This window comes from Larus michahellis, chromosome 2 (assembly GCF_964199755.1).
Source record: "Larus michahellis chromosome 2, bLarMic1.1, whole genome shotgun sequence".
Taxonomy (NCBI): domain Eukaryota; kingdom Metazoa; phylum Chordata; class Aves; order Charadriiformes; family Laridae; genus Larus; species Larus michahellis.
This window is the reverse complement of record NC_133897.1, coordinates 71,754,364-71,772,473: the sequence shown is the minus strand read 5'-3', so window position 1 is coordinate 71,772,473 and position 18,110 is coordinate 71,754,364. Positions and strand designations below refer to the sequence as shown.

At 40.6% G+C, this 18,110-nt stretch overlaps 1 protein-coding gene across 7 annotated transcripts in view; it reads right to left on the bottom strand.

Annotated features, from left to right (window-relative positions):
* Positions 1-62: 62 nt before the first annotated feature.
* KIF13A (kinesin family member 13A) overlaps positions 63-18,110 on the bottom strand; it is a 118,232-nt gene continuing 100,184 nt past the window's right edge. For 6 of the 7 annotated variants that reach the window (XM_074575830.1, XM_074575831.1, XM_074575832.1 and 3 more), the window contains 11 exons: positions 17,745-17,800; positions 16,560-16,684; positions 15,361-15,537; positions 14,034-14,126; positions 12,282-12,434; positions 11,819-11,896; positions 11,269-11,316; positions 10,719-10,830; positions 9,583-9,734; positions 1,383-2,487; positions 63-488 (listed from right to left, as the gene is read on the bottom strand). In XM_074575830.1, coding sequence (XP_074431931.1) covers positions 205-488; positions 1,383-2,487; positions 9,583-9,734; positions 10,719-10,830; positions 11,269-11,316; positions 11,819-11,896; positions 12,282-12,434; positions 14,034-14,126; positions 15,361-15,537; positions 16,560-16,684; positions 17,745-17,800 — 2,383 coding nt within the window. In that variant the 3' untranslated portion in view covers positions 63-204. Of the gene's footprint in view, positions 489-1,382; positions 2,488-8,926; positions 9,032-9,582; positions 9,735-10,718; positions 10,831-11,268; positions 11,317-11,818; positions 11,897-12,281; positions 12,435-14,033; positions 14,127-15,360; positions 15,538-16,559; positions 16,685-17,744; positions 17,801-18,110 lie in introns of all 7 variants that reach the window. The other variant, XM_074575835.1, reaches the window with a different exon arrangement.

Genomic DNA, 18,110 nt, shown 5'->3' with positions numbered 1-18,110 from the left:
TCTGCTCACTGGCAGACAAACTATAGATACACATTCATATATATATATAATATATATATTATTTATAAAAAATTAGAGAATTAAGTCAAGGACTCTAGAGAATACACATTCCGTATGGACAGATTAAAATGTTCAATAGCTTCAAAAAATCCATAAAAGTTTTCTACACAGTGATGCGTGTAGTAAGTGCAAAAATACTGCAGTTTAGTTAATCCAAGATTTCCTGTTTTCCTGTTTCCTAGAAAAAGCAGAAGCCGCTGCATCTCCTGAATGGCAGAGGACTTCTCCTGCTTTAGGGGTGGATGATGAGCCTTGAAGCACGGAACTTTTCCGTTTCTCCGGAGCAGAAGATGCCTGAGACCGTGAAGTGCTGCTCCATTTCCTTGCGGAAGCTGGTGCTTTGCTGAGGCGCCCAGGACGAACAAAGACACCGTGTCGTGGTTTGCAGTGGAAGTACTCTCTGCCTTTTACAGTTCCGTCGTGCTTCCCTTCAATGAAAAGAAACGCACAGAATTAATTGCTGGTACTTCCATCAGCACATACAATCATAGTGTTGAAGTGGCTTCAACAATCTTTGGCTACCCCTCAAATGGTCAATGTAACGCCGAGTGGTGAAGCCAGATGCGTACCATACACTAGGGAGAACAAAACCTGGAAAGGGAGGACTTGAATTGTGACCAAAATGGTGATTTCCTAAAAATATTACTTTGTTAACTAACAGTTTAAAAAGGCAAACATTTGTTCGCTTTACAAACTAAGCTATCCTCAAAACCAATTGCTTACAAAGCTTAAAACTGAAACACCAGGGATATTTCTAGTTTTTTAAAAGATCTGAAACGTTTCTGTAGGAGTCTTTTAACACTAGCAGAGCACTGACTTCTGATCCCACCGAATTCAAGTTAAAGAAAACCCAAAAACCCGTGCTCTGTAATTAAGCTTCCCTCAGTGGAAAAAGAATAATCTCTGAAAGCTACAGAGAGCAAACCTATTTGACGAGTGATGTCTATCGTTAGTACTGCCCACGAACCTGCACGTTGATTAAAAAAAAAAAAAAAAAAAAAAAAAAAAAACACAAAAAACCAAAACCTGCCAAATTTCAGGCTTTGCTTTTCTGACCTATAAAAATAGATGGGTACCAACGGGAACTACCACAACATGCAAAAACATTATTCTGCATAGAGCTAGAAGAACAGGCCTTTAAGACAGTTAAAAATTAATTAAAGCATCCCTATAAGCAGAAAGCCTGGAACTGGGTGTACCAGATACCAAGCTTACATGAAGTTGGAGGTACTTCCCAGGACTGAACAGCATATGATTGTGGTGCGACTTTAAAAATAGATCACGCTAGCTGCATCGATAACCCAGAGCAGATTTAGCCTTACCCAGCTGAACATTTAGTTCAACTCCAACCCAGATTCCAGCCGAAAAATCCACCGTTCCAACGTATCGCACTGTGCCCATCTTATTACTTCCAACACAGACTTGTTCACCCACGGCCACCCAGCTAGGCAAGACGTGGGCTTGATCTGCGGAAGCACCTTCTTCACAATCGGAACCATCCAAGTGGTCCTTCCCAATAAAATCGTCTATGGAAGTACCAGGGTAAGTCTCACGGTCTGCAGTCTCTTTTAGCAGTACAGAACAAAAAGGGCTTTCCACGGCGTCTGCAAGCCGGTCGCCCGCTGCTGCTGCAGGGCTCAGCCGGCCCACACACATGCTCTGCTCCTTGCCAGCACCTCGGGGTAACTCCGAGGCGCTCACTCCGTTAGAGGACACGAGGGAACACGACTGCAGAGCTGTCGAATGGTCAAAGTCCTTTCCGTCTTCGACGCCCATGAACTCTGTAAAGGAGTGATCTTCCAGAATGTCCGTCGTGTGCTCAACTGTTGCTTCACGCGCTGAAAATTCAATTGTACGACAGGTATTTTTGCCATCCGAGGAACTTAAAGCCGAAAGTGATCCAGCTCCGGGTAACTGCTGAGAGTCTCTGTCAGTGGCATCGAGGGACAGTGGTACTTGTTCCGTTAAGGCACTGTTTTCTTTCAGTGGTAACACAGGTAACTTTTCTCTTGCTAACTCCTTTTCTGACTCTTGACACTCCTTGTTCGAAGAAGATCTTAAATCATGTGCAAGAGATGACCCTGAGGGATCATTAGAGTCCAGCTCCTTCGTGTGACTGGCTAGCTGGTCTGTGCTATCACTACAGGGAACAAGCATGTCAGACAGAGTGGCGTTAGAGGCACTGTGGGAGAAGTAGCCACTAGTAATACTGCTAGTGGTGGGGCTGCGGGATACCTCTTTCTCAAGAACACGTGAACTCATAAAGTCTGATTTGGAAGAAAACCATTCCCTGTTCTCCAGGCTAGCATTGTAAACACTGAAGTCAGCAAACTCCTCCGGTACGTAAGGCCGGAAATTTTGAAAACTTTGTGGACTTATCAGCTTCTTATTAATGGCCTCCAACTCACTGTCTTCCTCCTCGGAGTCCTGCAAAAGAAGAGAGGGTTGCATGGGATTAGGAACCTACAAGAGTAAAGTTTTCAAAATAAACTAATCTTCCTTGATTTTTTTTCCTTTCTGAACATTGAGAAATATATAACTTTAATATTGTTTAATTGAAGAATGGAAGACACCTCTGAAAAGACCTGCTGGGAACGTATCCTGGCTACACTGAGCTACTTAATTTTTAGAAAATAAAGATAAATTCTGTATAGTTCAGAAAATATAAAGCAATTAAAGTTTGGCATAAGGAAAGCTCACAACATGAAAAGTCCACCTTGTCAGGATGCCCCAGAGCCTGGTCTCCTCCAGGCTGAGCAGTCCTGGCTTTCCAAGCCTCTCCTCAGACGTCAGACGCTTCAAGCCATTAATCACCTTTTGTAACCCTGCACTGGACTCACTTCAGTAATTCCTTATCTTTCTTGTGCTGGGGAGCCCAGAACCAGACACAATACTCCAGATATGGCCTCACTAGCACTGAGTAAAGAGCAAGTATCACCTCCTTCAACATGCTGGCAATGTCCAGTATACTGTTGGTCTTCTCTGCCACAAGGTTGCGCTGCTGGCTCATGGCCAGCTCGTTGTCCAGAAGGACCCCAAGGTACTTCTAGGCAAAGCTGCTCTCCAGACAGTCAGCCCCCAAAATATATTGGTGCCTGGTGTTATTCCTCACCAGATGCAAGACTTTGCATTTCCCCTTGTTGAACTTCATGAGATTCCCCTCTGCCCTGTTCTCCAACTTGTTGAGGTCCCTCTGAATAGTAGCACAACCCTCTGGAGTATCAGCTGCTTCTCCCAGTCTCGCATCATCTGCGAGCTTGCCGAGGGTGCACTCTGTCCAATCACCCAGGCCATTAATGAAGGCATTGAACAGTACTGGTCCCAGTACTGAGGCCTGGAGTATACCGCTTGTTACCGGCCTCCAACAAGACTTTGCACCTCTGATCACAACCCTCTGGGCCCAGTCGTTCAACCAGTTTTGAATCCACTTCACTGTCCACCTATCTAACCTGTACTTTGTCAGCCCATCTGTAATAATGTTACAGGAGACAGTGTCAAAGGCTTTACTAAAGTCAAGGTAGACAACATCCTCTCCTCTCTCCTCATCCACCAAGCTAGTCACCTTATTGTAGAAGGCATCTGGGGTTGGTCAAGCATGATTTCCCCTTTGTGAATCCATGCTGACTACTCCCAGTCACCTCCTTGTCCTTCATGGGTTTGGAAATACTTTCAAGGAGGATTTTCTCCATCACCTTCACAGAGACAGAAGTGAGGCTGACAGTCTCTAGTTAGATGAATCTTTCTTTTTTGTCCTTCTTGAAGACAAGAGTGATATTTGCTCTTTTCCAGTCTTCAGGTACCTCTCTCCCAATTGCTATGATATTCAAAGATAATTGAGAGTAGCCTTGCAATAACATCAGCCAGCTCCCTCAGCACTCATGTGTATGTTTACTTGAACAAACACGCAGTTTGTTTAAGTGCTCCCCAACCTGGTGGTCCTCTACCAAGGGTAAGTCTTCTTTGTTCCATGCTTTCACATAGGTCTCAGGGGCTTGTGTTCCTGAAGCTAGTTTTACAGATAAAGACTGACATAAAGAAGGCATTGAGTATGCTGGCCTTCTCTAAGCCATTTCTGACCCGTTCCCCTGCCCCAATCAGCAGCGCAATTAACTAAAACATCTCTGTAGGTATATATTAGGAAGCACATGCTTGTGTGACAAGATCCTTCTCCTAACCTGGAGGTGGGGTTTTTTTTCCAGTTTTTGTTTGTTTGATTTTTAAAAAAACAGAACTGTAAAGATGGTCAAAATGACTTCTTCACTTTTCTTTTATCCTGCATTTTTTGAAGTGATCGCTACTTGCTATGGACCTTATCTATAACAAGGTCTCATTTTCATTCCCACCATGTTCAAGCTCATCGCAGATATAATTCAGTGATATTACCCATGCAGAATGGCCTCTTCAGCTGAATTAAGATTTCCAATTAATATTAAAGTTTTGTTGGAAGAGTAATCAGTATCTGAAGAAGATACCTCTGCTTGTCTAAGTATATCTAAAAAATCCAACCAGATTTCAGATTATTAATATTTGATCAAGTAAAGGCTTGGCATCCTTTGCTTACTAGTTTTTACAGGTTTGCTTCAGAGCTTATTTCTCATACAGAATTTGGATGAAGGCTTCACTTTGCCATTATTTATTTCTCTGCAGACGAGTGACAGTGCCAGGAAATGTCACATAAGACTATTAAAAATTATTTATATTATTGAAAAATCTTGTTCTTTACATCTGAAATCTCCAGGTAGTCCCTTTAGAAGTAAACGACAAAATTCACATCCACTTTATTGAGACTATGAATACCATTCCAAGCCTTCCAAACTAAAACATTATGCAAAGCATCTTTTTTGCATACTGGAGTGTACCTGTTGCTCATCTCTGAGGGACCTTTTCTCAATTATTCTTCTTACTCCTTCCCTTTCACCCTTATTACTTATGCCAAAATAAGTTTTGCTCTATGCAGAACCTTGTAGTTTGTTGCTTTTAAAATATTACAAACTGTAGTGTTTATCAAATACAGTGGGTTTAAGATATTACACAAACTCCAAACCGATAAACATTTCATGAAGGAAGTATTTCTAGTCGACACTTGCTAAACATCCACTTGAAAGGAAAAGGCATTTTTATAAGAGTTCTTTGTTTCTCCTTCAAATCCTGCAAGATTCCTCATTTGACTGAAAAAAAAAAGTAATCTTAGTACACACAGGGTCCCTGTTCAGAATCGGGCTGGATAACAGGCACTGTAACTGAGAAATGGCTCTACAGACACACAGACACTGGTGACTCAATTAGGAAAAGTCAAACAAGTAACTGCATTGTCAGTCATGCGCCATTTCAGGGTTATCTATCATTGTAGATACAAAAGCTAAGGTACAGAGAAGCAGTCTTACTACTAGAATGTGGGTTGTGAATAATGCTGCAAACAGGTGATGAGACATCACCTTGTGACAGACAAAAGGTGCCCCTTGTGCCCTTGTGGGGACAAAGACCATTTCCTTTCAAAGCTCTCCTCTTGAGCTCCCCAATGGAAACAAAGCAATTTCAGGCTTCTTCAAATTCCTGTGGATGTAAGATGTGGGGGGAAAAAAAGAGGGAAGCTGCCTTGTACTGCTCAGGCTATTGGCAGAAATGAAGATAAAATCCTTGAAAAATTGGTAAAGAAACTGCAGCCACTTCCCTGGGAAGTAACAGAAGGACTATAATGAAAAACAGATTTAAGAATTGATAACAGTAAGAACGTGCCAGCAAGAACTAAGGACACAGACTATACATCAAGATTTTGCAATAACAGAAGCAAAGAAAGCAAGAACACAGAGCACAGAATCCCGGAACAACAGGGAAGGGACCTCTGGAGATCACCTAGTCCAACCCCCTGCCAGAGCAGGGTCACCTAGAGCAGGTTGCACAGGAACGCGTCCAGGCAGGTTTTGAATGTCTCCAGAGACGAGACTCCACCACGTCCCTGGGCAGCCTGTTCCAGTGCTCCCTCAAAGTAAAGAAGTTCCTCCTCATGTTTAGATGGAACTTCCTGTGCTCAAATTTGTGCCCGTTACCTCTTGTCCTGTCACTAGGCACCACTGAAAAGAGCCTGGCCCCATCCTCCTGGCACCCAGCCTTTAAGGATTTATAAGCATTGATAAGATCCCCCCCTCAGTTGCCTTTTTTCCAGACTAAAAAGACCAAAGTCCCTCAGACTTTCTTCATAGGAGAGATGTCCCATTCCCCTAATCATCTTTGTAGCCCTTCCTAAAGGGCAGATTCCCTAAACCTGCTTTGTAACAAACATACTGTGTAGTTAAGAGTATACAAGTTTTCAGGTTTTCAAATCCCCAAATTATACCTCTCAAGATGCTAGTTCCTATTTTACTAATTTAAAAATCAGTAATACTTATTTAGTGGTTGCCCCACTGGTGCTTCAATTTTCATCGCCCACTAGGGGGACTTGCTTTTAGCCAAACCCCCCTTAGACATGTTAATTATGGGCAGTATTCAAATACACTCAATATGAAAACATTTCACCTGACCTTAACATATTCCACTGTACTTGCCTATTATATAGAACATGCCCTTATGTCATGCTGTTTTGAAACAGTCACAATATTAAACGCATGTGGAAATACTGCCTGAAATTTTATGTTGAATACTCTATTTCAGGCCAATTGAATAAAAATATCTTTTGCTAACTGCTGGTTGTTTTTTTTCTTCCTTTGACAGATGTGTTTTGAATATTCAAGAAAAGTTAAGAACAGACCCCAGAGAAACATAAGAGGTCAAATATCATTCTTAGGCCTACTTAGATGCAGAACATTAATCTAGTTAATATTAGTAGCTTCCTGTGTGTTTAGTCACTTTACTTCTATGGCATTTTATACGTGCTGTAAGATGCAAGTGAGCATCACACCTGAAGCGACACCAATCATCCAGTGATTAACTAGGAGTATGAGGCTCTGTACCTTCAAGTGATCATTAACAGTATTGATTAATAATGTGAAAACTTTACTTTGAATCAAATACAGAGGAGCAGACAGCTGAAGTTTCACATGGAGCCATAACCCGTGACTCTGCCCCAGTATAACCCCTGAACTCATTCTGAGAGCACTATTGATCCAAATGTGTGAAATACATACTCCAGCCCAGTTAAAACATAAGACTTGCTCCAGCTTGGAAAAACCGAGGGGTAGCCTGGGAAGCCTACATCTTACAGAGGCTTCCTTCCTAAAGTGATAAAAACTCCCAGAAGCCACCATTTGATAAACCCAGCGCCATAAGCTGTCAGGGCTACACAAAGCAGCCGTCTCAACCTCCTCCCCAGCAGTGGCTGCTAGTTCTTGCCTGCCTCCCAAGCGTCAAGTGTCTATAGGGTGATCAGACAGGGCAATAGATCCAAACGAAATATAACTCCGTGGTAGCATAGCTATCAGCTGGATAGACCAGTTCCCTTGATCTGACTTACTGTGTGCAATTGAACAAAAAGCTACGTTGATGCAAAGGAGAAGTCAATGCAAGGGCAGCAGCAAGCAGCTGACAACTGAAAGCGCAGCTCTTTCCAGGGCCCTGTTGGCTACAGCAGGTTTACAGTGTTCAGTGAATTAGTTCCATTCTAATTGGAAAAGCCTGGTACAGGATGTTGCCCTTTTCCGTCTCTGAAAGCTTCTGTTTATCTTTGGAAAGCAGCACAGGCAAATGCCTGGGTTAATTCAGGGCATGCATGGGGTGGGACCCTGTTTTTACTCAAGGGATTAAAACTTCCACAAAGTTGCTATGGAAAATTTGGTAACAATTTAGTTTCCAGGGGATGTTTTTCAACCCACTAGAAGATTTTGTCTTCCAAACAACTTCAAGCTATTTGTATCAGTGACTCAGTGTGAGTCAGCATGTCAGCTAACTTATGGAAAACTAACATGATTGAGAATAAAACAGCTGCTACCCAAAACCAGCAGCCAAGCTTCAAATGCATACACCAGGACACTCAGGATACTTTGGTATAACAACCTACAAAATAGCATTAGAAATCCAGAACAGACTTTTTAATAGCTTAGCTATATGGTAGGAATGAAAATAACTGCTGAATAGGAAGAATCCACCACTAGCACTTTGTTGTAAAAGAGGTCTATAATATAATAATTACAAGAAACAGTTTGAAGATTCTGAATTTTAAATCTAAAGCTCTGATTAAAGCAAGTATTTACAGCCATGTTCCACAGCCCAAAAACTGAATCCATCATACAGCGGAAATGAGGATACACTTTTTGTTGAAGCAGCAGTGAGAAAAAGATTTGGCAGGTGAAGATTAAAATGAAAGCCCTCCACCTCAATTCACCACCTGAATTATGATGAAGACAGGCTGCAGGTTAATTAAGAGCGGCAATTTGATTTTAGTCATATTACTTCCACATCAGGCAATGAGAAGCTTTTTATAGTGTACCGACACCTAAATGCACGGTTACTTACACCAAAGGGGATCATTCCATTTACTCTGGGGTATAGTCACAAAATCTGGGTAACATACAAGGTATATTAGAGTGACAACAACACGGTTCACTAAACCACCCTTTACCTGATCATTTGTGCCCTGTAAAAACTGAAGCCTCCCCTCTCCCGCCCACCCCAGAAGACAAATCACATATGAACGTTAAAAAAACCCCACAAACAAACCCCAAAACAAAACAAAATGCAAAACCCCAATTGAGTTAGTTCCAATGACAGCGTTTGCAAGCCAGGAAGGCAACTGTTCATTATAAGCATTAATCACAAGCGGTTATTTCCACATTACACCTTTTTTCTGCTGCAGTAGCGTGAGTGCCTTAAGCCCACCACCAACGGCCCTAAGCCCACCACCAGGCCTCGTAACGGGAACTGCTCCAAAACTTACAATCTTTTCCTTAGGTAGGCTATTGCTTTCTACGGGCATGCTGCTGGCATTGCTTCCCGAGGGCACAACGCCGCCAGCGCAATGCACCTGAGATGAAGGCATGCTCTGCAAAGGTTAAGACACACAACACATCGCACAAACCACAACTCTGACCACAGCGCTAAACACGTGCAAGTTAGAAAGGCGTTAAGACAGGATGAAAGCGAAACGCCCATGCTGGCCACACATACTTCAAAATTCAAGTTAATAGGTAGAGAAACTCATGCGCTTCTCCCAGTAGAGTTTTAGGTTGAGGAATAAAGGTCAGGATTTAAACCACCCTAGATCACTGTTTCACAGAATTATGTTTTATCTATGAAAAAACACACCAACATCTTGCTGGAGAAAAAAAAATACGCAGGTTACTGTTAGTTTAAAATAGAACAGAAGTACCCTGTAAAGGAGAATACTTACCAAGAAGTGAAAAAAAAACCCCAGTGTTTCAGGTAAAAAACAAACACCAAAACCCCACCGCACACAAAGAACAACCTGATTAATTTTACTAGAGAATTAGAAAATTCTATTGCAACATATGCATGCTGCAAGTGATCTGGCAAGTACTCGAAATCACTCAATCTCCTTTAAAAAAAAAACAACAGGTGGTTTTCAAAGATTACCTCTTGACTAAGCAGAGGTCGGCTTTCAAGTGGGGTCTTCCTTTTATGTTCCTCTTTCACTGGCATTAAGGGCTTGAAAAACTTTGGTGGCTGAGGAGAAAATGCTTTAAAAGGGCTGGCCATTAAAGCATGGGAATTCTCTGCTACAACACCTGGGTGAAAAAGAAAAACACTGTATTACAGGGCTTCGTATCTTGAATGCAAGAGCATAATTGAAAATAACTGAAGGTTAAGCCATGCATTTGGCAAGTTGCTGACTACAGAAGAACATCAATATTTTAGTATCCAACCACCAGCCAAGCATGAGATAATGCAGAGCTCAGTGAAGGGAGATTACGCCCCTCAGAGAAGCCTGGAAACAGAGGAAAAGCAGAGAATAGCAGTATCTGCCCCCTCCATTCTGAGGCTCCAATATTTTCTCCTTTTCTCAGTCATAAAAAGAGTGGGATGCGTCCTTGAAACTGGAACTGAGAGCTTTCTGCTTCCTGTGCCTCCCCTGACCTCTGCCCGCAACACTGCAACTCTGCCCTGGAACCAAACCAGGAATGCTGCACCACCAGGATGATAAAAAAAAGGAAATTATAGACAAGGAAACAATGAATAAACTCTCAGCCCCACTTTATTGCAGCCATAGCTCTACCTGTATTGCCTGATCAAGAAGAGTGTGTTACAATTTGACCTGAAGAAAATAAGGCACCTGTGACGCACCGACATGGCAGAGCAAATATCCATGTCATGTAAAGAACCTGCAAAAGGACCCTTCCCACTTCAACAAAAGCATTTTCATTTTCAAATTCATAAAATAACAGCTGCTCCTTTTTGTTTGGTTGGTTGGTTTTTGCTTTGGGTTTTGTTTGTTTGTTTTTTTCTTTCCTTCTACTGTTTTGATTCACATTTAGCTTGTTCTTCTGCCTTCCTCTTAAGTTTTTTGGACAACCCCAACTTCCCATCCTTTCCTGGATGTCTTCGTGAATTTCTCCCTTTCTCCCCTACTTCCAGATTATGTTTAGCTGCTAAAGCAAGAAGCTGGATGATGCATTTAGTAGAAGAGCGGCACTGAGAATTTAATTTTTAGTTCAACGCAGTAATTAAAAACCCACAAACACTGTCATTACGGATATACTTTAAAGTCTCACCACTGCCATCTTTGCTTTTGCGAGGTGACTCCCTGGGTAAAGTACCATAGCATGATACATCTTGGTAACTGGAAGAACAGTCAGATATATCTAGGTGACTTTCAGACCAACCCTAAGAAACAAAAATACACAAATATGCATGCTGATACAGGCAAACATGGAAAAATTAACAGGTAAACTCAAAGGTAGGGGTTTTTTTAATAAAAACAAAAAACCAAGGAATGTCAAGTTATTGACTTAAGACAATTTTCTATCTCACACAAATGGATTGTTTAGAAGCTAATTAGTTTTTCAGTGAAGTATATTAAGTTTTGCCGTAACTTCCCCCTTCTTAAATATCAGTTTCCACAATTCTAATATGAAGAGCAGAGAAGGACAAGAAGGTTTAATTAGAAATATGTAATTAGTGCAGCATTTTGAAGATATAATATATAAAGACACCATTAAAAAAATCTGTTTTCCTATTTTTTATTCTCAAATACATCTTGCTTCAAAGAGGGAGAAAAAAAATATCGAAGAACGTGTGCCTTTTGTTGTCACATTTACATACCTTATCATCTTCATCACAGGCAGAAAGATCTAGTCGGCTACAGGACACCTACAGAACACCAACAGGCAGAATGACAAAATGCCTACCTTTTGTTTCTGAAATGCGTCTTCAGGAACTACTGTGATCATTTAAGTACTAGCAACTTTTCTGTTACCTTTTCAGCTATTAGTTAAAAGGACAGCTATGTTTGTGCTGTATGAGTGGGTGACAGGAGAACACATAAAATGCACAGAAAATGGAAAGTATCCCTTACGCAATGAAAAAATATAAAGGGACTTTAAAGTAAAAGTAATCTGGATCAGGGCAGTTGTCATCCTAAACCTCTTCCAAAACAAATATCCTTATAAAGGGAGAAGAGTTTCAAACAACCCTCCCACTTCCCTGTCAACTTTGTTATCTCTTAGGATGGACAGTGGTGGGGAGCGGCTCTGAGCGACTGGTTAGTCCTACCTCAGAATAACCATTAGCGCATCACATTGCGCAAGCATTACAACAGCACACAAACAGCACCCCATTAGTATTAAGTAACCCGAGGATAAAGGGTCCTTACATTGTGGACATTCGGAGTGCTGATGCTTCTGCGGATGTTTCTCGCTTTGGTGGAGAGTGCCTCTTTGACTGTGACTGCCTGTGCAAAAAAAGAACACAGTAAGAACGATGCCATGGTCTCCTCAGGACAAATGATCAAGCAGGACAGACACTTCTTTCAAGCAGGGCTTGCATTTACAAATCTTAATTCGCACACATAACCAATAAAATTTGTTTCTGAAACACATTCTTTGGCCTTTGCCTGTTCGGGTTCTGCATACTACACCCTTGCCAGCTATAGTTACTAGACCCACTGCTATTGGAATTCTGTATTTCACAGATGTAACTCAGCCTTACATTTACCCATCCAATGTTCTCTAAAAATAACCCAAAATAAAAAACAACCAACACTTAATATTTTTAAAAGTTCAATCATCTCTACTTGAATTCCAGTTCAGAAGGTGCAAGAAGTGCCTTTTCCTTGCCTGTCTCAGTCGTTCAAGGCTCAAAATGTTCTCCACTTGCAGCACACCACGCGTGTATTTTTCAATGTACGTTTCACCATCTGACGTGCCCTCGTTCTCACTCCTTGCGGCCATCAGTGCTAAGGTCTCACGATCCTCAATTTCTTCTGTAGCCTAAATGACAAGTTACACTATTGAAGTTTTTAAGAATTAAAGCCTATTGCTTTTAATGTATTAATTCACTTCTGTAGACCATCTCAATCCAGGAATTAATTTGAACCAATAATCCTCAATTCAGTCAGTAATCCTAATCCTAATCAATGATTCAGAACTTTTCAACACAGACGCAAATAATGCTGAACTAAGAAGAGGTCGTGCTTGGGAGAAGTTTTGCACATTTTCTGTAGTCAATGTACTTCTAGAAAAAATGCATATGTAACCTGAAATCACATACATTAAGGATTAACTAATGACAACTTCCTAGGCAAGTAAATGCAACTTCCTTCCCAAATCTTAGATACTCTGTGTGATTTCCCTAGAGTTTAAATTTCAAGTACTACTACACAAAAGTGACAATTACACAGTGACAAGGCTATTCACATTTGTCCAGATTTTTTTACCTTTAAGATAAATTTTATAGCAGATTTACAATTTGTACAAGCTTTTTCTATAAAAAGCAATTTATATTCCTGCTTTCACTGACCTGAACATCCCTTTGAATACCCTCAATATTCTCTCTGTAGACACTAACACGCTTTTAAAAATAGCTCTATTACAAGAACTGTCAAACACAGTAGAAGAGAAAATAAAATCCCTAGTTTTCAGCTGTTTGAAGAAAAACATGATCTCACCACTGAACTTCAGGATATACACTCACTTTGGCAAGCTGCCTCCTCTTAGCAAAGCAGGACATTTACTTCCCAATCAGTATCACCCACTGCAGTTGGTCATCCTATTCCTTTCAGTGAATTTACTACAGCAATATGGAACCTCATGAAGTTCAACAAGACCAAGCGCAGGGTCCTGCACATGGGTCAGGGCAATCGCAAGCACAAATACAGGCTGGGCGGAGAATGGACGGAGAATGGAGAGCAGCCCTGAGGAGAAGGACTTGGGGGTGTTGGCTGATGAGCAGCTCAACATGACCCAGCAATGTGCGCTTGCAGGCCAGAAAGTCAACCACATCCTGGGCTGCATCAAAAGAAGCGTGGCCAGCACAGCAGGGGAGGTGATTCTCCCCCTCTATTCTGCTCTGAGACCCCACCTGGAGTATTGCATCCAGCTCTGGAGCCCCCAACACAAGAAGGACATGCACCTGTTGGAGCGGGTCCAGAGGAGGGCCACAAAGATGATCAAAGGGCTGGAGCACCTCCCGTATAAGGACAGGCTGAGAGAGTTGGGGTTGTTCAGCCTGGAGAAGAAAAGGCTCTGGGGAAACCTTATAGCGGCCTTCCAGTACTTAAAGGGGGCCTACAGGAAAGACGGGGAGGGACTCTTTATCAGAGAGTGTAGCAATGGGACGAGGGGTAAAGGTTTTAAATTGAAAGAGGGTCGATTTAGATTAGATATTAGGAAGAAATTCTTCACTGTGAGGGCAGTGAGACACTGGAACAGGTTGCCCAGGGAAGCTGTGGATGCCCCATCCCTGGAAGTGTTCAAGGCCAGGCTGGATGGGGCTTTGAGCAGCCTGGTCTAGTGGGAGGTGGATTGGAACTAGGTGATCTTTAATGTCCCTTCCAACCCAAACCAATCTATAATGCTATGATAATTTACCTTTGGTATATTGGATACTATTTCATAGGTCACTCCGCAGGCATAATATATATTTTTCAAGGATATCCTCCTTTTCAAGCTCTGGGTAAAACTCTAGAAACAAAGCAATTTTCAATTATTGTTTTGACAATGATTATTTATGACATTCTAAGAAAGAAAAGGTTTTAATGCAAAAATGTATTTTACCACAAAAGCACATTTTCAGGATGGTAATTTTCTTTTTAGCATTGATGAACCTTTAAGTGCTCTTTACAGCCCTGCGCTCAGTAAACAATGCTACTAAGTTCAATCAGTAAAATTTTTCTCCCATTTTACACTGATGCTCTATCCTCATGTAACAACTCGTAACTGAGAAACTATGGCTGTAAGAAGTCCCTAATATACAGATACCATCATTTCTCATTTTGTCAGCCACCTGTTCAAACAGGTAGAAAATTCCTTCTGCAATACAAAGCACAAATCTGCTTTCAATCCATAACTGAAATCGTAACCAGAGGTTCCACTGCTGTAATCATGAGCTTAGCATGCTTCATTACCAGGTTAGTTAGCCCTTACATCACTAACTGTAAACATAGCTTTCACCTAGTAAGGCATTTTAGACGAACAAAACTAGCAAAGGACAATACAACAAATAAAAAATGGCATGGAATTCAGCTGCTTAGTAAGTTGCTTAGTAGTACAATAGCCATTTTGTGCTCCCCCCGCACTGCAAAATCTGAAGCAATTCTGAAATACGCTCTTGGTCTCAATTGCTTGGAAAACAGAAAGGGACATAATTTCAGAGCGCATCTCATTGTCTAAACCCATGAAGCAGCAGAGCAAGGGGAACAACAACCACTCGTGTAGCCAAAGCAAATGCCCTATCACAGATCATCATGTAAAAGTAGATAAAGAATATATACATTTGGGTAGTGGTGGGAAACAAGCCTAGTTTGTAATTAACAGACAAAGTAGCGAAGAAAAAAAGGATATATTGTGTTTACACTGAACATTTGAAGGCGCCAAAGATGTTTTCAGGAATAGAGTGGCTGCAGTGACCCTAGATAACATTTCAAGTTGTATAGACAAGAAGGTAAACTCCGTTTTTGTTCCAAAAGTAGCACCTGTTACACTCTGAACACAATCAGGTTAAAAAATCGACAGTTCAAAGGGATTTACCAGAAGTGCATAGCTTCACTGCAACCTATAATAATCAATTTTTCATTTGTCTTTCATAAGAACTGGACGGACCAAACTTACACAAAACGAAGCAAGCAGCTACGAAAACACTTTCCTAAAATTAAGGATATCAAACGAAATTAATAATAATAACGTATTAAGTTCCTACCTGCTTGTTATAAATATTGGCTGCAATCCTTTTGCGTAATACCAGTTCCATTGCAGCAGGATGGCTGAGCTGCACAGTAGTCTTCACTATCAAGTAAATTCTCTCATTTTGAGGAGTTACCCTATTCAGGTGCACTGAATCATGGACAGAAGAGTCCCAAGCAGCAGTGGCTGAAACCTATGCAGACAAGCAAAATGGAGGAAGAAAAAGGGAAATCAAAAACTCAATTACTCTAAGAAAAGGTATAATTTGCAGTGACTTAACGTGAAGTAAAGCAATTCTTTAACGAAAGAAAAACAAGCGTCATTGAACAAAATGGCATCGAACCTCCTTTTCATAGTGAGGAATTTATCAGAAGAAGCATAAAAGAGGTGTTAAAATATTGGGGAACGCAACTGTGAGCACAATCCCTGCATCGTGCAAATGCCACATCAGAAGGAAGTCTTCAGAAAGAAGAGGCAGAGAGGAAAGCAGAAGCAAGACTGGAGGAAGGAATACAAATCCTACTGCAACTGTATTAAAAGTTTATCAAATTAAATGGCAAGTCTTCTATCTGTATTGGATTAGGTTATAAAGGCCTATAAAAAAATAAACATGCTCCCATCCTGCAGAACATCTTTTTCCTTCCCCCTGCCTTCTCCCCAACTTCAGCATCCCATTTCTTCTGGAAACGGTCTCCTAAGCAATGGCCTGAGTTGGCACAGAAGGTGGAAGAAATGAGTTAAGAAATTTCAAAATGGATTCAGAACCATCCATTTCCAAAAATTCCCAAACTTTATATTTAAAAAAGTAATTGTGTACTACAAAGGAAAAAGTTTTATTTAAACATTATGCTTTGCCTAGCATGCACAATAAATGAAGTAGTTTTCTCTGAAGAATCAAGAGCCTGCAAGAGGAATGATGAAGCAGTGAGGAAAGAAGAAGGGGTTTTGAGTCAGGCAGATGAATTACCCTTCTACCAAGAAAAGCTAAGATTTGCCACATTTGAATTAAGGCAAAAGGGCTAGCAAGTCATTATCCTCTTAAATTTTTAAACAAATAGGCCAGAAAATAAAGGCAACACTAGATATAGATAGTACTTCTAAGACAAAAATATAGTAATAGTAGTTATTAAATATACACAAGTAGAAAATAAAACATTTGAAGAAAGTGTTAACATAAGCTGCAGTTGTCAAGAAGGAGGCTTGCTAACAATTTACCTCATCATCACTGTGTTTTATGATCGGCAGATAAAAGAATGGACTCCCATGCTCCTTTGGTAGTATTGAGTTAACTCCTGATGCATGGGGGCCTATAAGTTGTTCATTGGCACTGAGGTCATCAGCTAATGAAACAAATGTGCAAAGAATGAAATAGTTTTATACCAAAGGATATTAATATATAGAGGCAAAGTTGTAATACAAAGCTGTAATAAAGTCCTACCCATATTTCATGACACTTTTAATCCTGATTAATCTTATTACTATGCAATATATTGAAGACAATTTCAGCATACAAAAGAAGGGAAGTAAAACTAGGCTAAGATTCAGCCTGAACACATTCTCATGTAACCTAAACAGAATTCAAAACTGTTTCTAGTTATTCATAACATAAACTTACCCAGACAGAAAATTTCTGATTTATCCACCTGTCAGCCTAACCAGTTTATCTCTTAGTTAAATCACTTCTGATGTATCAGGGAATCTTGAAATTGAGAAAAGCAGTTCTAGCTACACTAGACTTTTAGCTGAACAAAAAAAAAAAAAAAAAGTTGCGCAATGATCCATCAATCTGTTTAAATATCCTGTTTGATCTTCTGTCTGCTAATCTCTGCTGATAATGAAAAAAACAAAAAAAAATTTCTTGTGAGCATAAAGGAAAGAATGTATATCGATTTCCAACAGTGGCTTCTAAAGCAGGTATTAATATGTTGCCTACATAAACATCTCTAGTAGCCCACTGAAGTGCTGGATGTGACAAGGCCTGTGGATCCTCCCCTGCTTTATGTCCAAGTTTATACTTACAGACTTGTTTCCTAAACAGTCCTTGAAGGTGGTGCTAACTCTAGTCTCTTGTTGCTCACTGTGTATCTGTGTCCTAAGAATATACAATATCTTCTCACATGTAAAGCTAAATACCTTTAAAGGGAGATTTAGATTCTCTAACAAAACACCCATTGTAGTCCTAATGCACTCTTCATTAAATTAGCTGTTTAAACCTCTACAGATTGTTCTAACATACAGAATCAGAAGAAAAATAATTTTACAAGCCGTATCAGACAGTGCCATTGCCAGGACTTGTTTCGATTTCTTAGACATTTCAGATGCATTCGCTCATCAATTTATTCATCCAAACTAATTTCTACACCCCCTCACCAGGTTTCTTCATCTGCTATTACAACATACCATTCAAATCAAGGAAGAGAACAGGTATGTGTGTTTCCATTCCTGCAGGTGGAATCCTGAAACAAAACAAACTACTGTCAGTAAGGAAGGCAAATACATACCTAAGACAATCTGGGCAAACCGATCTCCAAGATTCTTATTAACTGTAACCAATGACTAAACCTGTCAACATTCTGATGGCCAATTTGAATGCTTATGTTGCACAGACAATGTTTTGTTTATCTACGTGTGCAGCTAAATGTAATGCTTTACCAAAACTTAATTCACACCACACAGCACATTTCAGTTGTTGTGAGGATGGTAAGTTTTAAACATCTTTTTGTGTTTCTTATAAAGTTAACTGGTTGTAGTCATCTCATACATAAA